The sequence below is a fragment of the Eptesicus fuscus genome, chromosome 20, assembly GCF_027574615.1.
Source record: "Eptesicus fuscus isolate TK198812 chromosome 20, DD_ASM_mEF_20220401, whole genome shotgun sequence".
NCBI classification, from domain to species: domain Eukaryota; kingdom Metazoa; phylum Chordata; class Mammalia; order Chiroptera; family Vespertilionidae; genus Eptesicus; species Eptesicus fuscus.
In genome coordinates, this window is record NC_072492.1 from 34,411,335 (window position 1) to 34,438,483 (window position 27,149).

The 27,149-nt window shown below is 37.2% G+C and overlaps 2 protein-coding genes across 2 annotated transcripts in view; both read left to right on the plus strand.

Annotated features, from left to right (window-relative positions):
- LOC129147417 (centrosomal protein of 112 kDa-like) overlaps nucleotides 1-11,417 on the plus strand; it is a 61,394-nt gene extending 49,977 nt beyond the window's left edge. Inside the window, exons 5-7 of the mRNA XM_054709418.1 lie at nucleotides 5,041-5,127; nucleotides 8,445-8,544; nucleotides 11,363-11,417. Coding sequence (XP_054565393.1) covers nucleotides 5,041-5,127; nucleotides 8,445-8,544; nucleotides 11,363-11,376 — 201 coding nt within the window. The 3' untranslated portion in view covers nucleotides 11,377-11,417. The remainder of the gene's footprint in view (nucleotides 1-5,040; nucleotides 5,128-8,444; nucleotides 8,545-11,362) is intronic.
- Nucleotides 11,418-18,932: 7,515 nt separating this feature from the next.
- The window catches only part of LOC103293243 (centrosomal protein of 112 kDa), a 253,196-nt gene continuing 244,979 nt past the window's right edge, over nucleotides 18,933-27,149 (plus strand). The window contains exons 1-5 of the mRNA XM_054709260.1: nucleotides 18,933-19,136; nucleotides 20,659-20,813; nucleotides 21,120-21,249; nucleotides 22,233-22,325; nucleotides 24,387-24,446. Coding sequence (XP_054565235.1) covers nucleotides 19,026-19,136; nucleotides 20,659-20,813; nucleotides 21,120-21,249; nucleotides 22,233-22,325; nucleotides 24,387-24,446 — 549 coding nt within the window. The 5' untranslated portion in view covers nucleotides 18,933-19,025. The remainder of the gene's footprint in view (nucleotides 19,137-20,658; nucleotides 20,814-21,119; nucleotides 21,250-22,232; nucleotides 22,326-24,386; nucleotides 24,447-27,149) is intronic.

The window sequence follows — 27,149 nt, forward strand, 5'->3', positions numbered from 1 at the left end:
GCTTGTCATACACGCCTTTTATTCCTGTGGCGTTGTCTCGGTTCTAGGAAGGAAGGAAAGAAAGTACAGTGCAAATCTACTGTAGGGCGATATTTTAAATATATTTTTATTGATTTTAGAGAGAGAGGGAGAGGGAGAGAGAGATAGAAACATCAATGATGAGAATCATTTGTCAGCTGCAACCGCCACACTGGGGATTGAGCCCACAACCCAGGCATGTCCCCTGACTGGGAATTGAACTGTGATCTCCTGGTTCAACCATTGAGCCATGCCAGCTGGGCTGTAGGGCGATATTGACTAAGAAGTGTTATGAGGTGTATTGAGGAAGGAAGAATTGCTTTTGTCTGGGGAGTGTGAGAGAGATTTCATGGAAGAAGTGACATTTGAGCCAGGAGTTGAATCACGTGGGAGATTTTAGCAGGCAGAGGAGAGACATGGAAGCGGAAACCCAAGTGCACGTTTAGTTGAAGCCCATAGACCACCTGGCTGGCGAATAGGGAGGGGAAAGGAAAGGGAGAGAGTGTGGCCAACTCAGAAATGATGTTGCTGCCAACCCCAGGCCCAGGGAGCTACTGAAGCTTGACCAGGAGACAGTATCACAGCTGTGCTGTAGAAAAGTAGCTGGGCAGTAGTGTCTCAGATGGATTAGGAGGGAGAGGATTGGAGTGTGAGGAGTCGCTACTGAGGAGGCCGTTTAATAGCTGGGGTGAGGGTGAACGAGAAACTACTAGAGTGGTGACAGTGGGGCTGAGATGAGGCACTGAGCTGGGATGGAATGGGGGACTCTTTGGATGCTGAGGGTAAGGGAAAAGGAGGAGCCACAGGTAAGGAACTTCACGGTAAGTAGTAGATGATTGTTGAATTCGATGTAGGAGAGGCTCATCCTATGGGAGCTGTGTGGGAGGCGGCTGGAACCTAAGATGTGAGGCCTACAAATGGAGACTTATGGTTCATTTCCATGGGACATTAGAGTCAACTCCAGATAAAATCACCAAAGGCAAATGTTTACACAGGGTGAAGATGACTCTGGGACTAAACCTGGGAGATGCTGCCTTAGGGGGTGGGAGAAGGACTGGACAATACAGAGTGAGTGGAGGACCAGACAAGCACAAGTCACAGAGCCAAGGGAAGGAAGGAGATGGTCGGAGGGCAAACTTCTAAAAACAAGAGGATGACGTGTGCCTGATTCGGTGATCAAAGGACCTTGGGCTGAAAAATGAAAATGATGTCATGTGACCTTTGAGATTGCAGGTTAATAATGGACAAAGAAAGTGAAGGGACAGGAAGAAATGGAAGTAGAAAGTATGGAATACTTGCTGAAATACTTTTTATTAAAAATAAGAAGGGAGCCCGGCCGGCATGGCTCAGTGATTGAGCGTCAACCTATGAACCAGGAGGTCTCAGTTTGATTCCTGGTCAGGGCACATGCCTGGGTTGTAGGCTTGATCCCCAGTAGGGGGTGTGCAGAAAGCAGCTGATCAATGATTCTCTGTCATCATTGATGTTTCTATCTCTCTCTCCCTCTCCATTCCTCTCGGAAATCAATAAAAAATATATTTTTAAAAAATAAGAAGGGAAAAAATGATACTTTATGTTGAAAGCTGAAATATTTAAACAGCAGATTCTGACCATAACTCTTATTTGGGATTTTGAAAAATCTATCAAATAAATATTACTGATGTAAAATGTGGCTTTAAACAAGGAGAAGTCCTAATGGGTCGAAAAAAGATAGGAGCCCTTAATTAATTTAAAAAATTAAAAGAGGTCTTAGGAAATAAAAGTGGAACCCCAGTATGTGTGTTTTAGAATAATGTAATGATGTTGGGGTCGTCTGCCTGTCCCTTCTCCCCTCCCGGTGGTGCCAGGTTTTCTATCCCAGGCAAGCATTGCTTATTAAAACCCTGAGGTGACTTATTAGAGAGCATCTTCCTTTTTTAGTTTGAGTTCCATTTAAATATTGAGATGATAGAATAGGTGAGCCGTCATATTGAAAAGCTACTCAGCAGTATTTAGCTTTCATTTATTAGCTGGACCCAGGCCCCTGAGTATGGATCCAGGCTCTCTACCTTCCTGGCCATGTGACCTTGAGCAGGTGCCTCTTTGTACTTCAGTTTTCTTATCTGTAAAATGGAGAGAGTAAAAGGACCCACTTCTGTAGGTTGCGAGGATTACTGCATGAAATAATGCATGTGAATTGCTGGAAACAGAGCTCTGTATGTGGTACATAATCAGTCAGGTATTTGTTGTTTTCTTGTGTTGTTTTTTTCTTCCTTGCTGCTGTTGCTACTGATCCTGCTACTGCTTCACCAATAACTGCTGCTGTGCTGTTACTACTACTACTACCACTACTACTACTACTTACTATACTACTACTAACTCCTGCCGACTACTGCTTACTATTTACTTACTATTAATACCACCACTGCTACTGCTGCTACTGCTCTTAATGCTTCTAGTAGTATTACTGCTACTACTACTGCTGCACTTGCCACCATGACTTCCTTGTGTTGTTTAGAGAGGCTGGTTCATAATATAGTTTGTCCTTGTTGTAATAGCATCTCTAGTTGCTTGAGAATGTTTGCCTTTAAGTGGCTAGTACCATTTTCTCTATTTTTCCATCTATACCTCTGTCTCACTCTGTGTTAAGGTTCTATTACTGTGTGGGTCACCCAATTTCCTCTTACCTTTCCCAACTTATTTGTTTTTTACCCATATTCCTGCTAACTAATTTCATAGATAATTTAATTTGTGGTGCTAATGGCTGGTAATGGCTTCATATGTAAACTAATTTTTACATTGACCCCAGAGACGTTATCATTTTAAAGTTCAAGAGTATAAATATGTAATTTATTGCTTATGATGTTTTCAGCCATTTTATGTGACTGTCTGTATTAAATGTACTCTTTCTAACCCCAAATAGTATAGGTTTTGTACTTATCTGTTCTCTTCCATAGAAAAGTTATCTTAAATAGGTTGTGGTGTATGTATATTGATTTTTAAATGTTCTGTATTCATTATTGGTCATCATCTGGATGCCCAGGTATTCACAAGTTGTTAGCGATGCATGGTAATAAATTCTCCTATATCTTCCCAGTTCTGTTTGATTCCTTTTTAATAGTCCCCAGAAAACTTCTGTTAAGGATCTTTACATGGACTTAGGCCCCCAGGCCCCTTTCTGCTAAAATGAGGAAGAAGCATCCTGTGATTTAGAATTGTTTTCCTTTTGCAGAGTAAATGGACGACTGTCTCCCTCTCCACCACTCATAACATTTAAAAATCATGAATCATTTATATTAACTTTTATTTGTAAAATTTTAAAATTTCACTTTAGTATGTTGATGTGATCATGCATGTTTACCGTAAGTTCAGATTCATTGTATATTTGAAACAGTAATTAAAAAATATAAAGTGTATTTTTAAAATTTTTCAAGAAAATATTTTGCTAGCATATTCCTAATGTTTTTTAAAAATTTATTTATTTATTTTTTTTCATATTCCTAATGTTTTAAAAGAAAACTTTTGTGAAGGTTGTAGACTAAGATATTCTGTATACCTGCTTTGCGCCAAACATCGTACTTAGTATAGTTACTTAAATGATATCATTAAATGTTTCACAATTCATAAGGATAGCTATCCTTAATTAGCAGAAGAGGAAATAAAATTTCAACAGAGTGACTTGCCCAAGATCACAGCAATTAATACATAACTAGAGGCCCGGTGGGGAGTGTGGCCTGCAGGGATCGGCCCGCGGTAGGAGCGCCGCTCATCCCGGTCAGCAGCTGAGTGGCGCTCCCACTGTGGGAGTGCTCTGACCATCAGGGGGCAGCTCCTGCGTTGAGCGTCTTCCCCCTGGTGGTCAGTGTGCATCATAGTGACTGGTTGACCAGTCATTCTGATCATTTCGCTGTTTGGTTGCTGGGCTTTTATTATATAGGATGGGATTAGAACGAGAGTTAGAAATGAGGTCTGTCAGACTTTAATGTGCATATTCTTTTAAATAGTAAGGAACCAGGTGGTCCAATACTTTTATAATTGAGAAAACCAATTTTATGTTGTTCTTAAAACCAGTTACTACTATTCTTTCAATTCAAAAATACACGTATTAGTATCAACAAGTATTGGTTACAGTTTCGTTGGCTTTGCTGCAAACATTGTGCATTATGTATTGGTTTGAGCAGGATGGGAGTTAATGAGTGCTCGAAAGGAGATGAAGTCACTGTCTGGAGGGCATTGGGGTCTATAACTTCAGGAGAGAGACATGCATCTACACTAATAAAAGAGAAAGATGCAAATTGACCATACCTTTGTGACGCCCACCAGCCAATCAGGAGTGAGTATGCAAATTAATCCAACAAAGATGGTGGGTTAATTTGCATACACAGGCGCCGAGCGGCCAGGGACGGGATGCTTGTGTCATTGCGTCCCTGGCTGCTCGGTGCCTGTGTATGCAAATTAACCCGCAAGCGTTCCGCACCACCCAGCTGCTCCGGGCCTCTGGGCAGCATAGGAAGGCGGAAGGGCAGCTCTGGGCCAGAGCAAAGGTGGTGCTGGCAGCCAGGGGAAGGAAGGCCCATTCTTGCACGAATCTTCATGCATCGGGCCTCTAGTTTATCCTTATCTATGGATGTTCAGTCTCAAACTATCATATTAGTAAAAAGTATTTTTAAAGGAGCACATAGATATAAGAAAAGCAAAAAGTAAAACGGTTAAATAGAGTCTTCCTTGGAAAGGAAATAATAAACGTCAAAATACTAGCAAAATAACACTTTAAAATGACTTTCTTTGGAGGAGGGATAATTGATCCATATTTAGTAGTGTCAGCTTACCCATCAGTTACAACTTATTTGAAAGATTTTTAATTAGTTTGGAAGTAATACCAACATATTGGTATATATATGTGTGATTTCTAGACCTTTAGCTATAGGGTAAAAGTGGAAAAATACTATTCTCTTTCATATTCGGAGTTATTTTAATTTAATTGTGTATTTTTGCCAAAGGGAAAAGCAAATTATTAACACCTTTAAAATATTTTCCTTGAAGTTGGACATGAAAACCAAAATGATAGAAGCTAAATGTCATGAAGAGAAGCTTAAACTTCAACAGAAACATGATGCTGATGTTCAGAAGGTAGGGTATATACCATTTATTCTTTTATTAATATTGAATATTTGAAATAGTCTAGGTCTTGTGATCCTTATCTGTCCACCCACCCACCTACCCATCCATCTATCTACCCGTCATCCATCCATCCACTGATATACATACTTATGACAGTCTGTTATAAATGTAATTTGATAAATTAACATTCTAGCAAAAGTTGATCTTTAAACTTTATGTATATTCTTATAGGTTACATTACTTAGTGCAACTGTAAATACTAGAGTTTGTTTTGGTGTAATATTTTTTCCACTTTTTGGCAATTAAAATTTCCCTTTTAGTTTGAAAAGGAACTCTTGGATTTAGCTCTGTTTGGTATCGACCGCATGCAAGCACTGACAATGTAGGCTTATTTCTTCATGATCACATCGATATGTATGCCTTCCCATGTTTCAGTCTGCATTTTTAAATAAAATAAAATTTTCTTCTTAATGGCCACAGCAAAAATAATCAATTTATGGTTATCCTCTATGGAATTTGAATCAAAACTATATTTTAGTAATGATTCTTAAAAATTAGTGATATATATAGGGTGTCCCCTCAAAAATGTATACACATACATTTTTTTGATAGCTCAATTGATGTTTCTTTCCTTTCAGGTTTAATCCATTTGAATTAATAATTATTCAAAATGTGTATACATTTTTGAGACACCCTGTATATCTATATATAGATCTATCTATCTGTCTAGATCAGTGGTCCTCAACCTTTCTAATGCCGCGACCCTTTAATACAGTTCCTCATGTTGTGGTGACCCCCAACCATAAAATTATTTTCGTTGCTACTTCATAACTGTAATTTTGCTACTGTTAATGAATCGTAATGTAAATATCTGTGTTTTCCGATGGTCTTAGGCTCTACAGCAGCAGTTCTCAACCTGTGGGTCGCGACGTTCAGTAGAGCCTAAGACCATCGAAAAACACAGATATTTACATTACGATTCATTAACAATAGCAAAATTAAAGTTATGAAGTAGCAACGAAAATAATTTTATGGTTGGGGATCACCACAACATGAAGAACTGTATTAAAGGGTCGCGGCATTAGAAAGGTTGAGAACCACTGGTCTAGATGGATAGATAGCTTCAAATAGAAAGTTGGCATTTGCAGTTTCAAAAAAGTAAGCTTATGATTCTCCTTAACAAAACTACATGACAGAAATGGAGGCTGGGAGTTGAAGCCATAGCATCACATAGCTAAGCTTTCTTAAAAGCTACAATATGTTAATATTTAGTCGGGTGCATATTTGGTTCATTTTTTCAAATCAACAAGAAGGAAACTACTGATTGAAAATTAGAAAGAGAAAAAATAACCCTTTTTTTCTCCTTTCTTCTTTCCCATTCAAATTTTAAAGGCAAATATTACTTTCTGCTCTTATTGGAATTTTACCCTAGTTTAAATTGGTTAGATAAAAACAGTTCTTTATCGTAAATATATTAGAGATTCAGTAATATAATCTCAGTATAACATATGCTAAGTAAAATAGAAGCTATCCTATCTAATAAAAGAGTAATATGCAAATTGACCATCACTCCAACACACAAGATGGCCGCCCCCATGTGGTCAAGGATGGCTGCCCCCATGTGGACACAAGATGGCCACCACAAGATTGCCACCACAAGATGGCCAGCAGAGGAGGGCATTTGGGGGTGACCAGGCCTGCAGGGGAGGGCAGTTGGGGGGGGACCAGGCCTGCAGGGGTGGGTAGTTGGGGGGGACCGAGGCCTGCAAAGGAGGGCAGTTAGGGGTTACCAGGTTGGCAGGGGAATGGTTAGGGTGTGATCAGGCTGGCAGGCAGAAGCAGTTAGGGGCAATCAGGCAGGCAGGCAGGCAAGCAGTTAGGAGCCAGGAGTCCTGAATTGTGAGAGGGATGTTCAACTGCCTGTTGTGGAATCAGACCTAAATGGGCAATTGGACATTCCTTGAGTGGTCCCAGATTGGAAAGGGTGCAGGCTGGGCTGAGGGACACACACACACACACACACACACACACACACACACACCTGTGCACGAATTTCGTGCACCAGGCCTCTAGTTGCTATATAAGATAAAGGATTATAAAAATGTATTTGGAAACATCATGGTAATAGAGTTTGAAATAGGCTTCTTGGTGTGTCTGTTACACAGATCTATTCTAAGAAAAACTTTTAATAATAAAGTCCTTTACAAGAATTTCTCTTTTTAAATAAATTCTGTGTGAAAATGCAACTAGTTTGAAATGCCAGGTAAAATATACAGTCCTTGACCTTATACCCTATTTGGAAGTATATTCATCAGTTTTTGCTTGAATGGCATTTCCTAAGTGTCAGGAATTGGGGCGGAACAAAATTCAGAGTGTTTTATCTATTTGCCTCAATTCTTTTCCTTTTTTTGTTTCTTTACGGATGTTAGGATCAAACTAGTTCCTTTTCTTATTTACCAACCATTCTTACCTCTGGGACTAAAACAATGAAAGGTAAAGTGAAATGCACTAAGAAAAAGTTGATTAGATATTGGTGAATAAACTTTCTGTGTTTTTTTTTTTTAGCTGATTATACACCTGCCTCAATTTTTTCCCCATTTGGTTAGCACACATATTTTTTTTTATCTCAGCTTGCTAATTTTCCTACATTTTTATTATTTCTGTGTGTGTGTGTGTGTGTGTGTGTGTTTAGTATAGATGTATTTAGAAGTATATAACAATCATGATTAAATTTTGTCAAATTTTAAAACTTCTGACACAATATCAGTTCATGATGTAAAATATTCATGCAATTTTGACATATTTTGGGATGATTTTTCTGATTCACAATAGCAGAGCTAGATATAAAGGAAGCTTATTACTTCTCATCTTCCCATGCATCTGGGGGTTCTTGTTGTGCATGGAAATGCTAGGACACCAGCGGGACAATTTCGAGCTTTGCTCATCTGGAGGTGCCCTCTTCCAGTGTGGGGGTGCGGGGGAAGGGGGGAGTTGTACTGTCCCCAGGTGTCACGTTGTGATGGCTTCTCCCTGCTACTTTATGACAGTTTAATCTCCGAGTTATATTTTAGAGAATCACCTAATTTATTATTTATAGTCTCCTTAAAGATTGATACATGAAATTTCAAAGCAGATAGCACATCTCTTTCAGTAATCATTAATTCTAGCATATTTACTATTTTCTCAATGCACTGAAATATAATTTTTACATCTTTTATGGGATTAGTTGAGATAGACTTGCAAAAAACATTGTGCTCATTTAAAAAATTATGTGTTCTGTATGTCAAACAACATAGCATACTAAAACATTTAAAATTCATTTGCAGATTTTAGAAAGAAAGAACAGTGAAATAGAAGAATTGAAAACTTTATACAAAACGAAACAAAATGAAACGGAGGAGACCGTTAGAAAACTTGAAAAGAAAGGTGATGTAGTATTCTTAAATAAATCTTAATATTTCTGTTTTATCTTAGTGGTTATATAAAGTAAAATTTTCCTTCTGACCTTCTGTAGTGTGAGATGGCAATGTTTGTGTGGACTTCCATCATTGGATGTGTTTATGAGAGCTTTCATATGAATAGGGAAATCTCTCTTTCTCTCTCTCTCTCTCTCTCTCTCTCTCTCTCTCTCTCTCTCTCTCTCTCTTCTGTGTGTGTGTGTGTGTGTGTGTGTGTGTGTGTGTGTGTTAGTTGTTGGTTAATGAATTGGAAGAGTCTGTCACTGCTACTTCCCTTTCTTAACTCTGCCTCCTTATTGGGCTGCCATAAGTGAGTCATAGAATTAGAATTTACTGGCTTTCACAAAGCAGTCTAGGGAAATCATTCCTCTTGGTCTAATGACATTCATTACATTAAGTATCTATTGATGCAGGGTAGTATGTGCTAGTATTGTGATTGACAGAACAAGCATTTAAAAAGTATTCCCCATTCACACTTTCATTAAGAAGAAAAAGAAAGCATGTGATCAAGTGTTAAATTGACTGTGATTATAGGTCAAAACGTCTAAGTGCAACAGGCAGCCCTTAGAGACCATGTTGAAAACATTTTTGTGGAAAAGAACTTTAAAAATTTCCACGTGCTGCAATAGGAATGCTGATATTGCTAAGTTTTGGAAGGATGCTGCAAAACCACTTAGCAAGAGTGGGTATCCTGTACATTAAGAGATAGATTGAAAAATATAAAGTAGGTGACTTGGCATGACTTAGGCATGACCATGAATTTTAGATTTAGAAGTTTCAAGTTTATCTTGTAGATACTGTGGTGGCAGAGAATATTTTTGAGAGGGGAGTTTTAGGACCTCGAGTTTCAGTAGGAGCAGCCTTGGTGAGTCCAATTCCCAGTCTATTATAGTAGTCAGAAGTAGAATGGAGAGAGAGGGAGGGAGGGAGGGAAGGAGGAAGGGAGGGAGGGGAGAGAGAGAGAGAGAGAGAGAGAGAGAGAGAGAGAGAGAGAGAGAGAGAGAGAGAGAGAGAGAGAGAAAATATCTCATTGTACTAGAAACCAGGCTCCAATCCCAGGCTCCTATTCAGGGTCTGCTAATATGGCATTGGGAAGTCTTTGGCCTTGGCTTACTCATTATAAATGGCAAGGTTGGAATAAATAATGCATGAAGTTCCTTCCACCTCCGGGAGTTTATACTTCCATGCTTCTGTAATTTTGTGTATAAGGTGATAAGGACTCAGAATATCTGAAGGATGGAAGTGGAAATACTGAGAAAGGGATTGAAGAAGAAACTTTGAAGAATTTGGTGAATGATAAGATACAGGTGATGAATAAGAGGAAAGAGGAGAGAAGGTTTACATTTAAGGGTTTCCATATGGAACTTACTCGCTCTGTAACCATCACCAGGCTTGAATATATCTGAGAGACTGATGCTGCCCTTAAAATTTAGGATGGCACTTACACATATAAATTACCTAACGAAATAGGTTATTTTTAGGTTTATTCCCAGCCTTAAATTTTATTTAGAAATTAGTTCAGGTTCTTTCTCCAAATATCAGTGACTACAAAAATATTTTAAATTTATTTATAGGTTTTTTGTTTTTTACCCTGATTTAAACCAGGAAATTTAAATATGCCAAAGGTTTAAAAATAATACTTTTTAAGGCTTTTGAATTGCAAATAGATCTTAGTTTAATTTTGGAATTGTGAAGTAATATGTTATAGGTGCTAAGGACTAATATTAGGTTAATTTGAATTCTTCTCTTTCTTCCCTCATTTGTTACATAGTTGAGATATAAAAGTGAAAGAAATTTCTATGTAAATGTTTTTGAAAATGTTGCTATCTTTTTTTGAGGAATAATTGACATACATTATATTAGCTTCAGCTATACAACCCGGTGATTTGATATCTGCATATATTGTGAAATGATCACCACAATAAGTCAAGTTAACATCTGTCACCACACATAGTTACAGAATTAAATTTTATTGTCTTGAAGTAAGAAAGAACATATTCAGTAAGCTAAGAAAATGCCACATTTAAGCAAACATACAGCTGAACTTATTTTACCATCCAGATGACATAATATAATAAGTAAATTTTTGCTTAAATCAGTGACAGTTTAAATCATTTTTAAAAGATTTTTAAAAGAAATTTTTAAAAAGTGATTTATAAGGGGAATATTTTATATAATTAAAGCATATTTTATTTTAGTAATGTAAACCTTGGCAAAGATTTTAAAGCTCCTAGCAGCAGGAGTGGAGTGAGACAGTGGGTTCCTTTACTTAGTCAGGACACATGTTTTTGAGCACTTGCCTGCAGCACTGTTATGTTCTGTAGATAGAAGGTTTAAATACCTTTCTCCTCAGGACATAGGCAAGGAAACCTTTATAACATATAATGTAATAAGTGACTTAATGGAGAAATAGATGTGGTTCCTTGGGCACACAGAGGAGTTTCCTTCTGTCCTGCAAGATGAGGAGTGTGGGTGGGGAAGGTTCATAAAGGTGGTGGTGCTGGAATTGAGACTAGGAGTGAGTAGGGCCCAATGGAGGGAGTGAACCTGAGGCCAGTACACTGTCAAAGCCGTCTAGGAGGTGAGTAATGATGGGTTCAACCAAGACTGGTGGCACAAATGGAGAAAAAGAGAGGAAAGAATAAGATATTTTACAAGACAGAATTGAGAAGATTGGTAAAAAATGGAATTATCTAACTGGTGCACTATATATATTTTTTATCATCAAGCTCTTATGTGATAGGTAGAATTGGTTTAACTGTGTTTTATCATTTTTGACAGTTCAGACCCTTATACGTGACTGTCAAGTTATCAGAGAGAGTAAAGAAAACCAGATTTCAGAGCTGAAAAAGATATGTGAGCAAAGTACAGAATTTCTGAATAATGACTGGGAAAAAAAGGTAAGCTACATAAAATAAAATAGTAATAGAAAATTCAAAGTAACATTTAATTATAAAAATAATGGATATTCACAAAATATACAGAAAGTCAGAGTATTAGACCAGGTACACCTGTTTGATCCTTAAGTGAATGAGCTAAGTTATAGCATACTTGTATTTGCCAGTGTCATTTTTACCCTTGCAGACTCAACTGTAAATTCTCTGGGCTTGTTTTGAAGACTTAGAGACACCCTGTCAACTTCAGTAGGCACATACGTGTTATTAAGCATTGTGGGGTACACCTAAAAAATCACTCTGCATTAATGGGCTACTAAATACAGTGGATTTTTGATAGTCAGAAGGCATATGTCCTAGGACCTTTGAGAGACCATAAACATGAAGAAACCACTGCAACATAAATATAACCACCAAGTTCTAAGTGACTTATTCAGAGTCCTTTATCAGAATGACCATGCCCGTCAACCTACAGCTGCGAAGCAGCACTGAAATTTAGGTGCCGTGGGTGTGGCTACATTCATGGACCAGCTAAGTGACTGACATCAGTTTAAAATGTAGACTTTGGTAAAGATACAAATACAACAAAGCAGGGATTTGGGGAACCACTTATAAAGAGTCAAAACTGCATGTGTTAAATTTCTGAAACCTAAGGGTCTTCTGTGTGGCTATTACTGAGCCATCCTCTTCTTGTCCAGCTAGAAACTAGAGGAAATGTTCTTGAGACCCTTACCAATAATTAGCATAATTATTGCCTGCATGCTGCCTCTGGTTTCCATCATCTCTCAGGGTTTCTCTGTTCATTCAACATCTTCCTAGTCAAATAGGAACTTACATGCATCTGTCATATCCTTGTTCTGTCTCTTGTTCATAAATGGGAAATCAAATGGACCTTTCAAACTTTACCAAGTGAGCCTGGGGTTGGATGCAGGAGACGGGAGCTACACTCTGAATTCCACTTCCGTTCAGATAAGGGAAGGATTGCCCACAGGCCATGAGCACAGACTTTCAATTCCCTTTGGAAGCTGTCCATTAGTTCCATAGATATTTAGAGTATAATCTTTGTAAAGAAAGACCTGTATACATAAGGACATAGGGTGTACAGTTCTTAAAGATTCTTTCTCTATTTGATTTATAATGTCATCTTTGTGTCCACTTTTGTGTAGGTTATGGAATGGATAAAAATAGTGTCCTGTTGGGGGTAGGGTGAAGGATAAAGACTTTAACATTACTCTTGTGCAAAATTTCATGCAGATAATATAAAACTACAGACAGTGACATAATATTCCTGATCAATAATAATATTGTAAAGATTTCTGTGTGATTCAGGCTAACCCTAGTGATGTTTAGCTGAGATAGTGTATTATTTGTTTATTTATTTACTGTTGCTACCAGAAATAGATAATTCCCTTAATATTTGTTGATCCATTAAAATCTCCAATTTAGGAAAGTAAAGAAAAAAGTAATTTCTTAATCATGCTCTTTATAGGTTACCTTACTATAACGTTTATGACTTTCATACCTTTTATTGTTTGGGACACCATGTAAGTAGAAACATATAGGAAAACATGTTTTCTGAATTGCAAACTAGTCTTCTCTGTAGCAGTGATGAGAGCCCTGTTTTGTCTCCTGTGCAGCTGCACAGCGCGGTGGCAGAGATGGAGAGGGAGAAGTTTGACCTTCAGAAGCGGCACACGGAGAGCATCCAGGAGCTGCTGGAGGACACCAACGCCCGGCTGCGTAGGATGGAGGGCGAGTACACGGCACAGACCCAGGCCACGGCAAGTCCTTTTTCTCTGCCTGCCATTGTTAGACACTCCTCTCTCTCCTCCATGTGCCCTGCTTCCCTGATGTGTGCTGTAAGGGAGATACAGAATCAGGAGAAATCCCTTCACTTTCCGTAGACACAGACTGACGAGTGACAGTGGACAGGCTCTTAAAGTGGCTGTGGATTTCACTCTGGATCCTTTGATGCCCCGCTTCACTTAACCCCCAAAAAGCTTTACAAATTTTTCTTCTTGTTTTTTCACTGACTTTCCGCCTAGAGATATTTTTTTTCTTTCATTCTATTTGTTTGTTTTATTCTTTTTAAACTGAAGACTTGTTTTTCTGAAAATATTTAATACTAGTACAAAGGAAAGAAGATGGGGAGATAGGAGTAGAGTGATCACTTTAAGACAGATCTCAGTAGCTTCATCTTGATTAAAGGACTAGACACAGTTATCACATGGGTAAACTCCCAAAGTTGCCTTCCTGTTCGGACACAGAAGGAGGTCACACACACAGCAGAGACATCAGGGAGGATGCAGGGTCCCTGAAGAGCCTCCTCACAGAGCACCTAGTGGCAGAGGAGCAGTCTGAGGGAGGGAGAGAGTGTCACCAGACTTTTAGAAGCCCAGCTGACTTCCTGAGGCACACAGGCCTGGAACAGGTAGGCTCATGGCACAGACCAGGGCGCCTCACATCCAAGGCAAGTGTGCCTCATCAGCCTTGTTCCTAACACATAACACTACCTGTGGGGTGGCAGAGCTGTGTCCTAGGCATGAACTCAGTCCTTCTGTACCACAGCTAGGCTGGTCCAAGTATGTCCTTGAACTGAAAGCTGTGGAATCTGATCAAGAGTCAGTTTCCCAGGCATCTCTCAGAGACCCTGAGATCAGCTCTAGGATCTGTCCCACAGAGTTAAAAAGTGGGAAGCAGGGTCCACAGTGGGACAGGGAGACCAATTAGGAGGCTGCCATAGTCGTCCAGGCAAGGGAGGTGGTGGCTTGGACCTAGGTGCCCACCTGGAGGTGAGGACTGGCAAATGGTGATGCAGGTCGGTGAGATGGACAAAGCTGAAGGTAGAACAGGTCTAGGACAAGGCTGAAGGTAGAGCAGGTCTATTGGGGGAAAATATCAAGAATTTATTTTCTGAATAATCAGCATAATGATGATATTCAAAGTCATGAACAAAAACCAAATTTATATCTGAAATATGTATTTGTCATCTTAACATCCTAAATTTTCAACAAATGTGAGTTAAATATATTAAGTAACATTACCAGTAGAGTTGTAATTTGTGGAATATGTGATTGCCTAAAATACTTACTGCATTGTTATATATTATTTATTAAACAATAGGAAGAGAGTGATGCCTTTCACAGTGGCATTTTTAATTTTTATGAAGTTGGGATGTAAAGAAAAGTGACACTTTGGAGCCAAGAGGTCACTGTCAGAAAAACTTCACTATTTTTAATGAAAGTTGAATTTCAAAATGAGCATTCAGACCTTGTCATTAGATAATAATAAATATAGAGGAAAACGGACAGAGTCTGTCAGCAGGATCACATTTAGGAATCATCAAGACTAGACAGCTCTTGCTGAGCAGCTCCTGGTTAATAATTAAACAAGGTGGAGTTCAAGGCCAGGCTTCGGATGAAAGAAGAGACTGTCACTGAGAATTAGGTTCTGGGTTTTGTGATTCGTCCAGGCTTTTTTCTTCTTTTGTTGTGTTTTGTTTGTTGTAAGCAGACACTGTATAGGTTATTAGATTTATGACTTTGGGTATTGGCAGGGATTCTCTTGTGCAAAAGTCATAGTTAAACATGTAAACAATGGATTTTAAAAACAATATTAGAACTATAAATATGAAAATTGTAGCAGAGTTATTAGATACTTGGGGAGGTGAAGGCTGGAAAACATCAGGCTTTACCTCTCTCAGGCTTGGACGCATGAAAGTCTGTGGTGGGGCTTCATTGAGACTTATTTTGGCTTGCTTAGGAGAGTTCTCTTTTTCTATTTCATGGGTCCCGCTGGCAGTTGTGTGAAATCGATTCAGCCCTTCCCAGAATAATACTTTTAAATTTCATAAAATAGATAATATTACAAAGAAAAGAAATTATATTGTTATAGTTGTCAAAATGTTAATAAAAGTTATGATAGCGCACTAGAGGTGCTTCTAAATGAATGCAGTATATATATCAAGATTTAGTAGTGGGCCTGTTAACTCTTGGAATCTGTGAATAGTGCTGAGAATAAACAATATTTAGTAATTACCTAACACTGGAATGGACTATACAAATATCTGTGATTATTTGTCATAGATATTGCTAATGATGCCTTGGTTTGTTGATTAGATATACTGAAGGGATGTGCTGAAGGCCAGGTAAGGCAGTGAAAATAAAGATGAGCTCTCTTTTCCCATTTAAATTTCCACCTTAGAAAGTGTCAAAAGGCCTTCGGCACCTGAAATATTTTGTTAATCATTCTTAACTATTATTGTTAGTAGTGACATCAGTAATCTGTAGAGTAACTAATCTACTGTCTGATATAGCTAGACTTTGTCATTTTATAGTTGTCACCTCATTTCTTCTCTCAACCTCATATTTAGAAAGAAGAACACGCTAATAGCGGCAATTCATCATTTTGAATAGGGTGACCATTTTAAAGATAGACTTTGTTTTGTAGAGCAGTTTTTAGATCTACAGAACATTTGAGAAGGTAGTACAGAGAGTTCCTATATACTTCACACCCAATTCCTCCTCGTAGAAACATCTGGCATTATTTTGGTACATTTGTTACAATAAATCCATCAAGATGGATAAAGTCCATAGTTTATTCAGTTTTTTTTTTTTGTTTTTTTTTTAGTTTTTACTAAATGTTTTTGTTTTTTTTCCTTTTATTGGATCTTGTGCAGGATATCACATTAGTGTTCATGTCTTCTTAGGTTGACACAGTTCCTCAGCTTTCCCTGTTTTCATGACTGTGACAATTTGAGGAGTACTGGTCGATTATAGAATGCCCCTCTGTTGGATTTTGTCTCATGTTTTTCTCATGATTACACTGGGGTTATGGGTTGAGGCAGTAAGATCACAAGGTTAAGTGCTCATCTCATCACATCGTATCAAGGGTACATACTGTTAATGACTTACACTGTTATATTATTTATCCTTGATCACCTGGCTGAAGTAGTATTGGTTAGACCTTACACTGTAAAGTTACTCCCTACTTTTCCATATTGTATTCTTTGGAAGGAAATTCCTGTGTGCAGCCCATGCTTAACAAGTGGGGGATTTTACTTTCCATACTTAGGGGTGAAGTTTCTAAGTAAGTTATTTGGAGTCTTTCTACATAGGAGATTTGTCTCTTCTCTCCCATTTGTTCAGTCATTTGTTTGTATCAGTATAAACACATGGATATTTTTTATTTTATACTCTGGATTATAATGCAATACTACTTTATTTTGCTGCTCAAATTGTTCCAGTTTTGGACATTGAGAACTCTTTCGTTAGGCTCTTGTACCCCTTTGACATACCCCCATTGATGGGGATCGTATGGAGAATGGTATTAGAAACTAAGATCTGTGTAGTAGGTATGCTCATTACTGCTGGGGTGACATTTTTTAATGCCCTCTAACCAGACCAAGCAAGGGAGTATATGTGAATTACTAACCTATGTGTCTATGCATATCTGTAACCAGTTCTGTGTAACCATCTGTATCTACATTAAATTAAACATAATTTCTTACTGATTTATATAACTCTCCTCCATTACCACATGAATTATTCCAGCCTTCTCCCTTTGTGCATATGTAAATTCTCAATCCAATTGTGGAAACTTGGCTTCCACCGCCTTTCATCCATTTACGTAATTGTTCAGTTCCAGTACATGTGTATGCCAGTGTCAGAGTTGTTAACCGTACTCTCATGGGAACCACCTTGGTCAACTAGAGCAGTGGTCACCAACCTTTCGGACCTCACGGACCACCAGTGGCTGTGGACCACCAGTTGGTGACTGCTGAACTAGAGTACAGTGTTATGGACACTTCCTTTTGCCTTTGTTCTTAAAGACTCCACTCATTTCAAAACTGCTTAGGTCATCACCTTTCCCCCATTCCTTCAATGAGGTTTTTTTCCCCATATACTTTTAATATAACTGGATTGTCTTATCACAGTGTATATTTCTTCCTTGGATCCCCCAAACTCCAAATTTTTTTTTATTTGCACAAAATAAGATTCTTTTAATACTTAAAATTCTATAAGTTTTGACAAATACATCTTGTCATACATCCATGATTATAGTATCATATATAATATTTTTAATGTTCTAAAAGTCACCAGTGTTTCACCCTGTTTATCCCTTGCCCCTCTCTCTAGAATTCCTGGCAACCACTGATCTTTTGTACTGACTGTATAGTTTCATATTTTGCAAAATGTCATATGATTGGAATAATACAGTATGTAGACTTTTTGGACTGGCTTCTTTCATTAAGCAATTATACATTTATGATTTCTTGATGTCTTTTGTGGCTTGATAGCTCATTTTTTTTATTGCTGAATAATATTCAATTATACGATATACCATAGTTTGTTTATCCATTTACCTGTTGAAGAGGTACATCTTGGTTGTGTCCAGTGTTTTGAAATTATGGATAAAGCTTTTCTAAACATTTACATGCAGGCTTTTGCATGAACATAGTTTTCAAATTAATCATGACTCAGCAATTTCACTACAGGAAGTACAACCAAAATAAATAAGTGCATGTATGTACCATAAAACATGTATGGAAGTGTCCCTGGCAACATTAGTTTTAACAGCCAAACACTGAAAATAACCCATCAATAAAATGGATAAGTGATTTTAGGTTATTTGCACAATGGACTACTGTATATAGCCTTGAAAAGTTTAAATTACTGCTATTCACTATGACATGGATGAATCTCACAGACATATAATGAGCATGATGAAGCCTGACCCAAAAGAGTCCATACTCGGATTTCATTTACAGAAAGTTCAACAAGAGACAAAGTTACTTTTTTGTGATCGAAGTCAGAATAATGGCTACCTTGTGTAGACAATGACCAATCAGACTTCAGAGCAGCTGGTGATGTTTACATCTTGTAGTGACTCAAGGCTGTTTTCAATTTATAAAAAATTATAAAAATACATAGTGAAGATTTGTGCATCTTTTTGTATGTATGTCATATTTCAAGAAGAAGTTTATGAAATAAGATAAAATGTATTGGTAATTTTGCCATAGAAGTTGAACTTTGGATTCTCGGTAGTTGCCAAATACTAACCCTTTCTAATTTTTGACTCTTACAAGATTTTAAACCAAGTTTGTATGTAAAACGCCTACATTTCTTAATTTATCTATTGGTTGTATAACTGAAGGCCTGTCAGATATTTTACAATTCCTATTACTTCTTGAAAATCATGTCTATATTTCCTACAAAAAAATAATACCCTTTTCTAAACTTTCTCTTAATTCTCAATGTGCCAATTCTCTTGGCATATTAGGTTTTGAACCTGGAAAATCTATTATTTTTGCCACTTCTCATTTCCTTCACTTAGTATTTTACTTAATCACGTTGTTTGTTTCTCCTAACATTTTCTTGGATCTGCTCTTTCCCTTCTGTTTCCACAGCTACCACTTGCGTCCAGGCCATTGTTGCCGCATTCCGGGACTCTCCCGGTAACCTTCCAGTAGCTCTCCCTGTCTCTTCTTGTTTCAGATCTCACAAATGATATTTGTCCCATTTTCCCATAACCAAGAACTTGAATTACTAATCTAATGCCAATTTTAACTACTGCTTACAAGCCATGTCCACTCAAGAACTCCAACCTAGTCTACCGAGTGCTACCTTTGAGTTCACAGTGTGGGAACACAGTCCCTGTGCCCAAGGTAATGTTCGTCACTGACTGTATAGTTGCTGCTCCTTCTCTGATTCTGTTGTTACTTACCCTGTACTCCCCTTCTACACTGTCTGTCACAGCCTGAAATATTTTCTGAATAATTTATTACCCCATTTTGAGGCCTCCACTATTTTTATATCTCTTTGTTCTTGGTATTCAATTTTAAAAAGGTTATTTTGACCAAATGTTGTTGTCCTTAAGGTATTTCATATATGTCTATAGGCTTTCCCTTGACAGTATGTTTTAATTTTTAAAAATTTCCTTTGTGCCGTCTTTATTTTGTATAAGACAATATATTTAGGAAACATGGAGAGTTAGAATGTATGTTTGGAAATTGACACCATCTTTTGAAAGGAGCCCTCAAGCAGAGGGATCGTTAGGAAAGGCAGAATGAATGGAGTGTACAGAGAAGAAATCTGAGCATCAGATATGTGTCGGGCTCTGAGCTAGGAATTGTATGTATTTTAAGAACAAATTTATATATCATGTTTTTAAGTTAGATATAATTTCTCGGATTTGGAAGCTATTGCACCAAAATTTAAATTATGTGCCTAATTCATATCGTAATGAAGAAAGTTGGGATCATAATATTACGTAATGCTTAAACTTTACTTAAATGTTTATCTTAGAGTATGAAAATAATACTGATTGGAACATCATCCTAACCTTTTCTAACTACTCACACTTACTGGAAATGCAATTGTTAAATGAAAATAGTTAATATTTTGTAATGTATATAAATATTGAATCACTGTGATGTATTCCTGAAATAAATAGAATAGAGTATCAATTATACTTCAATAAAAAAATCAGTTTTAGTTAATGCTTGCTTATCCTAATTTTACATGGAGTACATAGTCATAAACACCTGTATTTAGTTCTATAAAGATGAAAAATTCAAAATAACAAATATCAAATAATAGGGAAATGATTTTAATAATGTGATAATTTTGAAGACTGGAAAAATGAAGTGCCTTTGATAAAATAGTAAGTAAAAATAAAACAAGAAAATTATGTTCACTAACATTGCAACTGTCTAAAAATATTCCTATACACTTATATGATAATACATGTATCACATAACTCCTATATTAAAATATTTGGGCTATGAATTACCTTTTAAAAATATTATTACATTGCTTTTATAATTAAAAAAAGTTTCTAAAACTTCAAATGAGCAAAAACACTGCTAGGTGCTCAATATAAACTTCTTAAGTTGCATGAAGAAGATGTAACCTTCCTGAGGATAGGGACTTCAGTAAAATTGGTTGAATGAATGAATGAATGAATGGCTAAAAACATATAAACATCATGATCTTTATGGTAGAAAGCATTTTTTAAAGACTTGGTTAACTTAGAGGTTGGTTTAATTTTTTATGATATAATTATGATACATTTGTTTTCTGTATTCTTATCTCTAATAGGGTATATATTTTCTTCAGGCTACTCAAAGATACTGAAGTGTTACAAAGTCAGTCAGAGGCTTTTTTAACAATGACCTATTCTTTTAGAACCAGATGGTCAAAGAACTGGAGTCCCGTGTCCAGCAGCTGACTGGAGAAGCAGAGAACAGTAACTTACAGAAGCAGAAATTAATTCAAGAAAAATTGGAACTTGAGAGATGTTACCAGATAACATGTAGTGAGTTGCAAGAAGTAAAGGCAAGGTATTGTCTGAAGTCAGATATCTCCCAGGTGTGGCTGTAAAGTACTGATATCAACTCTGTAAAGTATATGCCAAAATTAATCACCTTGTACATTAACCTTGGGAGGTTTCTAACCTAAACACTGCCATTTGTTTATTTTTTTAAAGTCCCACTTAACATAAGAAGCATAAAAAAGTTTATAAAAATGTAGATAATTATTTGGTGTACTGAAAGATAATACATTTGGATTTGGTTGACTAAAAATTCCATTCTAGGAATTGATTTCAAATATATTGGGAGTATATTTTATTCTGTTATTATTTTTAGGCGCAATACATTGCATAAAGAGAAAGATCATCTTATGAACGATTATGAGCAAAGCGTGAAGCTATTACAAAACAAGTATGATGCTGATATAAACTTTCTGAAAAAGGAACACGCACTTTCAGCTTCTAAGGTATTATATATATGCTGGTATATTACATAGAAAGTAATTTATATGTATATATCATACAAAGTAGCTTTACTCAGCCTGCAGCCATAGGTAACCATGTAGAAGCTATTTAGCATTGGAAATTAATCTCTCCTTTGCTTTATTCTTGAAATTACTAAAGTAATATTTATTGGCATTTAAAATACTAAATACTAAATGTCTAATATATAACATGACATAATATTTAATAAACTGTATTCTGCCATAATAAGCTAATCCTTGTACCTACATTTTTATAAAAGAAAACATAAAAATCTGAGAAGAAATGCTCACTTCTGTTAATAATACATTTTTCGGGTGAATATATGCATTATTATTATTTTGACATCTTGGTTATGCTTTAGTTTTCTTAACATCTTATGCACACGTGTGAGCCTACAGATACCCCGCTGGCACTCACACATGTTGTGTCTGAGAATTGACACTCTCTGCAAAGAGAATCCCAAAGCTACAATTTTCAAGTAGTCAGTTATGTGGTATTTCATGAATTGAATGTTCCAGTGGACTTGGTTTTAAAATTTGAAAAGTTTTCTGTAAAACTAGTTTTCTGTAAAACCAACGATTTCTTCATTACTATTATATTTACGTAACTTTAAATACTAAACAGAATTTAATATATATTTTTACTTTAAAAGATGAATTTTTTTAATTTTTAAAAAACATTTTAAATTCAGATTTACAGATCATTTTAATTTTTTAAAATTTCTTTATTGATTAAGGTGTTACATATGTGTCCTTATTCCCCCATTACCTTCCCATCCCCCCCACTCATGCCCTCACCCCCCTGTTGTCTATGTCCATTGGTTAGGCTTATATGTATGCATACAAGTCCTTTGGTAGATCATTTTAATTTTGAGTGAACCTTCAAGGTGGAAAAGATAAATTTATTCAACTAGAAATTGTGAGATGGTACAATTTTTTTATTTTTATTCTTAAAATCCTTCTAGGCCTCTGGTACAATTAAAGAATTAGAACAGAACATCTGCCAATTAAAACTGCAGTTACAGGAATCAGAACTTCAAAGAAAGCAACAACTACAGGTGGGCCTTGTATTTGTTCACAGAACAATGGCTAATACTCACTTTCAACTTCATTATTGAAAGTATTACAGATGTGCTCCTTTTACCTCCCATTGACTCCCTCCACCCTCACTTTCCTTTTTCTTGATTTATATGTACAAATAAGAGTTTTAAAAAACTCCTTAAAAATGTAAGTAGCTATTTCTGAGTCTTTTATTGCACATTGTATCATTTTTTTTCATCTTATTTATCTTCTTTTAACAAAAATAGATGCTAGCTAATGGGACATAGAAAATAAAGAACAATAATTTTCATTTGAATCTTTCTTTTGAAATTAAATTTAAAAATAAATTTTATTTAAATATATTTTATTTATATATGTATTTACATATAATTGATATACAATATCTTATTAGTTCCAGGTATACATCATAGTGTTTTGATATTTAGATACATTAGGAGATGATTCCTACCATAAGTCTACTTACCATCTGTCACCATGCAGTTATACACTACTAGAGGCCTGGTGCACAAATTCATGCACCAGTGGGGTCCCTCGGCCTGGCCTGTGCCCTCTCATAATCCGGGACCCCTTGGGGGATGTCGGACTGCCAGTTTCAGCAATCCCCGCAGACCAGGCCGAGGGACCCCCACTGGTGCACAGTGCACCGGGCCTCTAGTATGCATATAAGATCTTTGGTTAATCTCTTCCTTCCCTCCTCCTACTCCCTTTCCTTCTGAGATTCATCAGTCTGTTCCATGTTTCCATGCCTGTGCATTGAGTGTCTGTCCCCTGGTGGTCAGTGCGCATCATAGCTACTGGTTGAATGGTCGAAGGGTCGAATGGTTGCTTAGGCTTTTATATATATAGAGTATTGACTGTATTCCCTATACTGTACATTACATCTCCATGACTTATTTATTTTACAAGAGGCCCGGTGCCCGAATTTGTGCATGGGTAGGGTCCCTCGGGGTGTCCTACAGAGATTGGACCCCAGCTTGTGTCCCCAGCCTTACAGCCCCAGCTCCAGCCCCCAGCCTCTCAGGCCCGCAGCGCCCCCTGGCACCCTGTCTTGGCCTGGCACCTGCTCCACCATCCCGCCATGGTCCCACTGTTGTCGGGGCCCATTGGGGCTGGCAGTGCCTCCATTGCCACCTGCTGCCAGCACTGTGTCGCCAACGCCCACCAAGTTCTGTGCTGCCCCCTGGTGGTCAGCATATGTCATAGCAAGCGGTCAAACTCCCGGTCTCCCGGTTGAACTCCTGGTCGAACGACCACCCGAGGGAACAATTTGTATATTAGGTTTTTATTATATAGGATAATTGAAAGTTTGTGGTGCCTCTTAATTCCCTTCTCTTCATCTATTTTGTCCATTCCCCATCCCCGTTCCCCTTTGGTAACTACTAATTTGTTTCCTGTATTTATGAGTCTTTCTGTTTTCTTTTAGTTCATTTGTTTTGTTTTTTAGATTTTGCATGTAAGTGAAATCATATGGTATTTGTCTTTCTCTGACTTATTTCACTTAGCATAATACCCTCTAGGTACTAAGAATAATTTTCTCCCTTTGCGTTATCTGCCAATTCTCATGCTTCCTCTCTTCCTCTCCCTCTCCCTTTTCCTCTCCCTCTCCCTCTCCCCCTCCCCTTCCCCTTCTCTCTCCCTCTCCCTCCCTCCCACTCTCCCTCTCTCCCTCTCCCTCTCCTATGAAATTTTTCTTTTCCCCTTCATGGTCAAAAAATGCCAGGAACTAGTATATAGTATAACTTCAAGTTTATTATTTCTGTACTAATTCAATTGGTCATTATAGGTAATCTCCTAATCCTAAGGGTCAGAAAGCTTCTCTTCTATAAAGTATGTACTTTTAAGAGTAGTAATATCTTTAGATAACTAAGATTTTATGACCTCTAATATAAAGCTAATCATATTTCTGTTTAGAAAATTGGACTGGTAGGATGCTCTTACTAATATGTGAAACTCAACGTTTGTCATCAAGTAGATTTATTTATTTCATTAGATTACTAATTTTATTAATTCTAGTAGCAATTTGAAGTATAACAAAAATAAATATTTATCATTCACAGGATCAAGAAAATGAGTTTCAAATGGAGAAAAGTAATTTAAAGCGCACCTATGAAAAAAAGGTAATATATTTTGTGGGAAGCTACATTTGAAATAGAAAATGAAGCAATTAAGAATGAAGGTTGATTTTTAGAAAGACATGCATTCTAGCTCTTAAAGAATAATTTATTCTAAGTTTATTTCAGCTAGTCAGTAATCAAATTTTGCTTTTTTATGTTTATAAACAGCTTCATTTCTATTACTAGTTATATCAACTTTAAAATACCACTTGTATAATTTAATGAGCAAAGAGTAAAATTATGTTTTCTTTTTAAAAAATATATTTTATTGATTTTTTACAGAGAGGAAGGGAGAGGGATAGAGAGTTAGAAACATCGATGAGAGAGAAACATCCATCAGCTGCCTCCTGCACACTCCCTACTTGGTATGTGCCCGCAACCAAGGTACATGCCCTTGACCGGAATTGAACCTGGGACCCTTGAGTCCACAGGCCGACACTCTGTCCACTGAGCCAAACCGGTTAGGACTAAAATTATATTTTCTATCACTTAAAAAATGTGATACAGTTGATGGGAGTCATTTTGTATTTTGTTGTATCACACATATACTAAGAACTCTAAATATTTAACCAAAGAATATAAAACAATAAAAGAGTTATCTACCAAAAAGTTGATTAGTGATTATTTCTTGTCAATTAGAATAGTGAATATTTCTCCTGAAATAAGCTGGTATCCTTGTCATCAGTAATAACTGGGGTTCTTTGACATACTATTAACATCTTCAGCAATAAAGAGCAGAATTAAGTTTGTGACTTAACTTTGGTTTTTAAAAAATACATTTTTTATTGATTTTAGAGAGAGGTAGGGAGAGGGATAGAGAGATGGAAACATAAGTACATGAGAGAGAAACATTGAGCAGCTGTGTCCTGCATTCCCTTTTGTGGGGATTGAGCCTACAACCCAGGCATGTACTCTGACCAGGAATCGAACCGTGACCTCTTGGTTCATGGTCTGACACTCAACCACTGAGCCACACCAGCTAGGCTAACTTCAGTTTTGAATTTCTTGTTTGCTATATAACATAGAAAGTAAAAGGGTAGTTGAAATAGCAAAGATTTTGTTGCTGCTTTTGTAATGATTTACTGTTCTAACATATACCAAATTAAACTATTTGTAAAATACATAATAGAAAATGCAAAAAAGGCCAACCCTTCAACTAATTAAAAATACATACAAATGAAAATTAAACAGATTTTATAGCACAAGATTCTTTAAAAACTGTAATGTCACATCTTATGTACCCATATAGTCACTCAACAGATATTCATTCAATGCTCTCATTGGTGAATATCATACTAGGGACTGGGAGAGGGTAGAGGATTAGGCATAGACTCTGTTCTCCAGGAGCTTACTGTCTAGGAAGAAGAATGTTTCTGTCATTTGGAAAAGTATATATTTCCATGGACATGTATTGGTCTGAATATGTGCTCTTTAAAATTATAATAAATTTTCTTATTGCTGAAGATTTTTTTTTCTTTCTTGCTGCAGTTTGAATACAACTCAATGCAAGATCTTAAATGTGCTTTATGTCTACAAAATGGCATCTGAACAGGAGAGGGAAATACTGCTTTCAGTAAAATGTAGAATTTTTCCATTTCTGCTGTTGAGCCATGCAGCTTCATACATATTTTACTTACCAAAAGAAGGCGTGCATTCTGAGAAGACTCACTCCCCATGTAGAAGGAACCACATCCTCTGGGTGTGCTTTTTAGTCCATTGTTCATTCTCTGGGCAGATAGCTGGCTTCCCGTGCTTTAAGGAACACCTTCCTGGCCTCTTGCTCCTAGCCTCCCACTCTGGCTCTTCCTGAGAGATGGTATCTATGTACCTGTGAGATAGAGAGCGGGCTGGGAGCCAGAAAAAGGGCACACTAACTCATTTTAAAAGAATGTATTCCTATCCCAAACCCCTGTAAGTCCTACTGAGAGCTGTTAGATAGATAGAGCCAGAGTCTTTCTCCTACCACCACCTTTGCTTGGTGTCTATCTCACCCGCTAGGTCAGTGGTCGGCAAACTCATTAGTCAACAGAGCCAAATATCAATAGTACAATGATTGAAATTTCTTTTGGGAGCCAGATTTTTTAAACTTAAACTTCTTCTAACGCCACTTCTTCAAAATAGACTTGCCCAGGACGTGGTATTTTGTGGAAGAGCCACACTCAAGGAGCCAAAGAGCCGCATGTGGCTCGCGAGCTGCAGTTTGCCGACCACGGTGCTAGGTGAACTAAAGTTACGGATCAGCCCCTCTGCCTGATGGACACAAACAAGAAACAGCATGAGAGAGCCCAGGTCATCCTTTGTAGTAACCTTCCAAGCATTCCTGTTCTCATTCACTGCAGGCAGCAGGCCGAACCCTTTCCATCAGGCATCCTCGCTACAGCTCCCCCTTTCCACACGGTATCAACTGGCCTAGCTTTTTATAACGGGACTAATTAAAGTGAATTAATTGTTTTACGTGTAAATAAGACATGTTTAGAACAATGGCGACCTCTGAAAGAAAAATAAGCTTATTTATGCATCTTGCATATGTTCCCACATTACTTATATTAGAAGAGAAAATGTTGCTCAGCATGTCCCTCTGTTTTTCAATTAATTCCGTAATCTCTCCCTTTTAAATTGACATCTGTTCTTCTGTGTTTATTAAACCTGCTGTGATCTCAGCCCTTGAAGATTTGATGTCTTGCACCCCCCTCAGGGAATATCCCT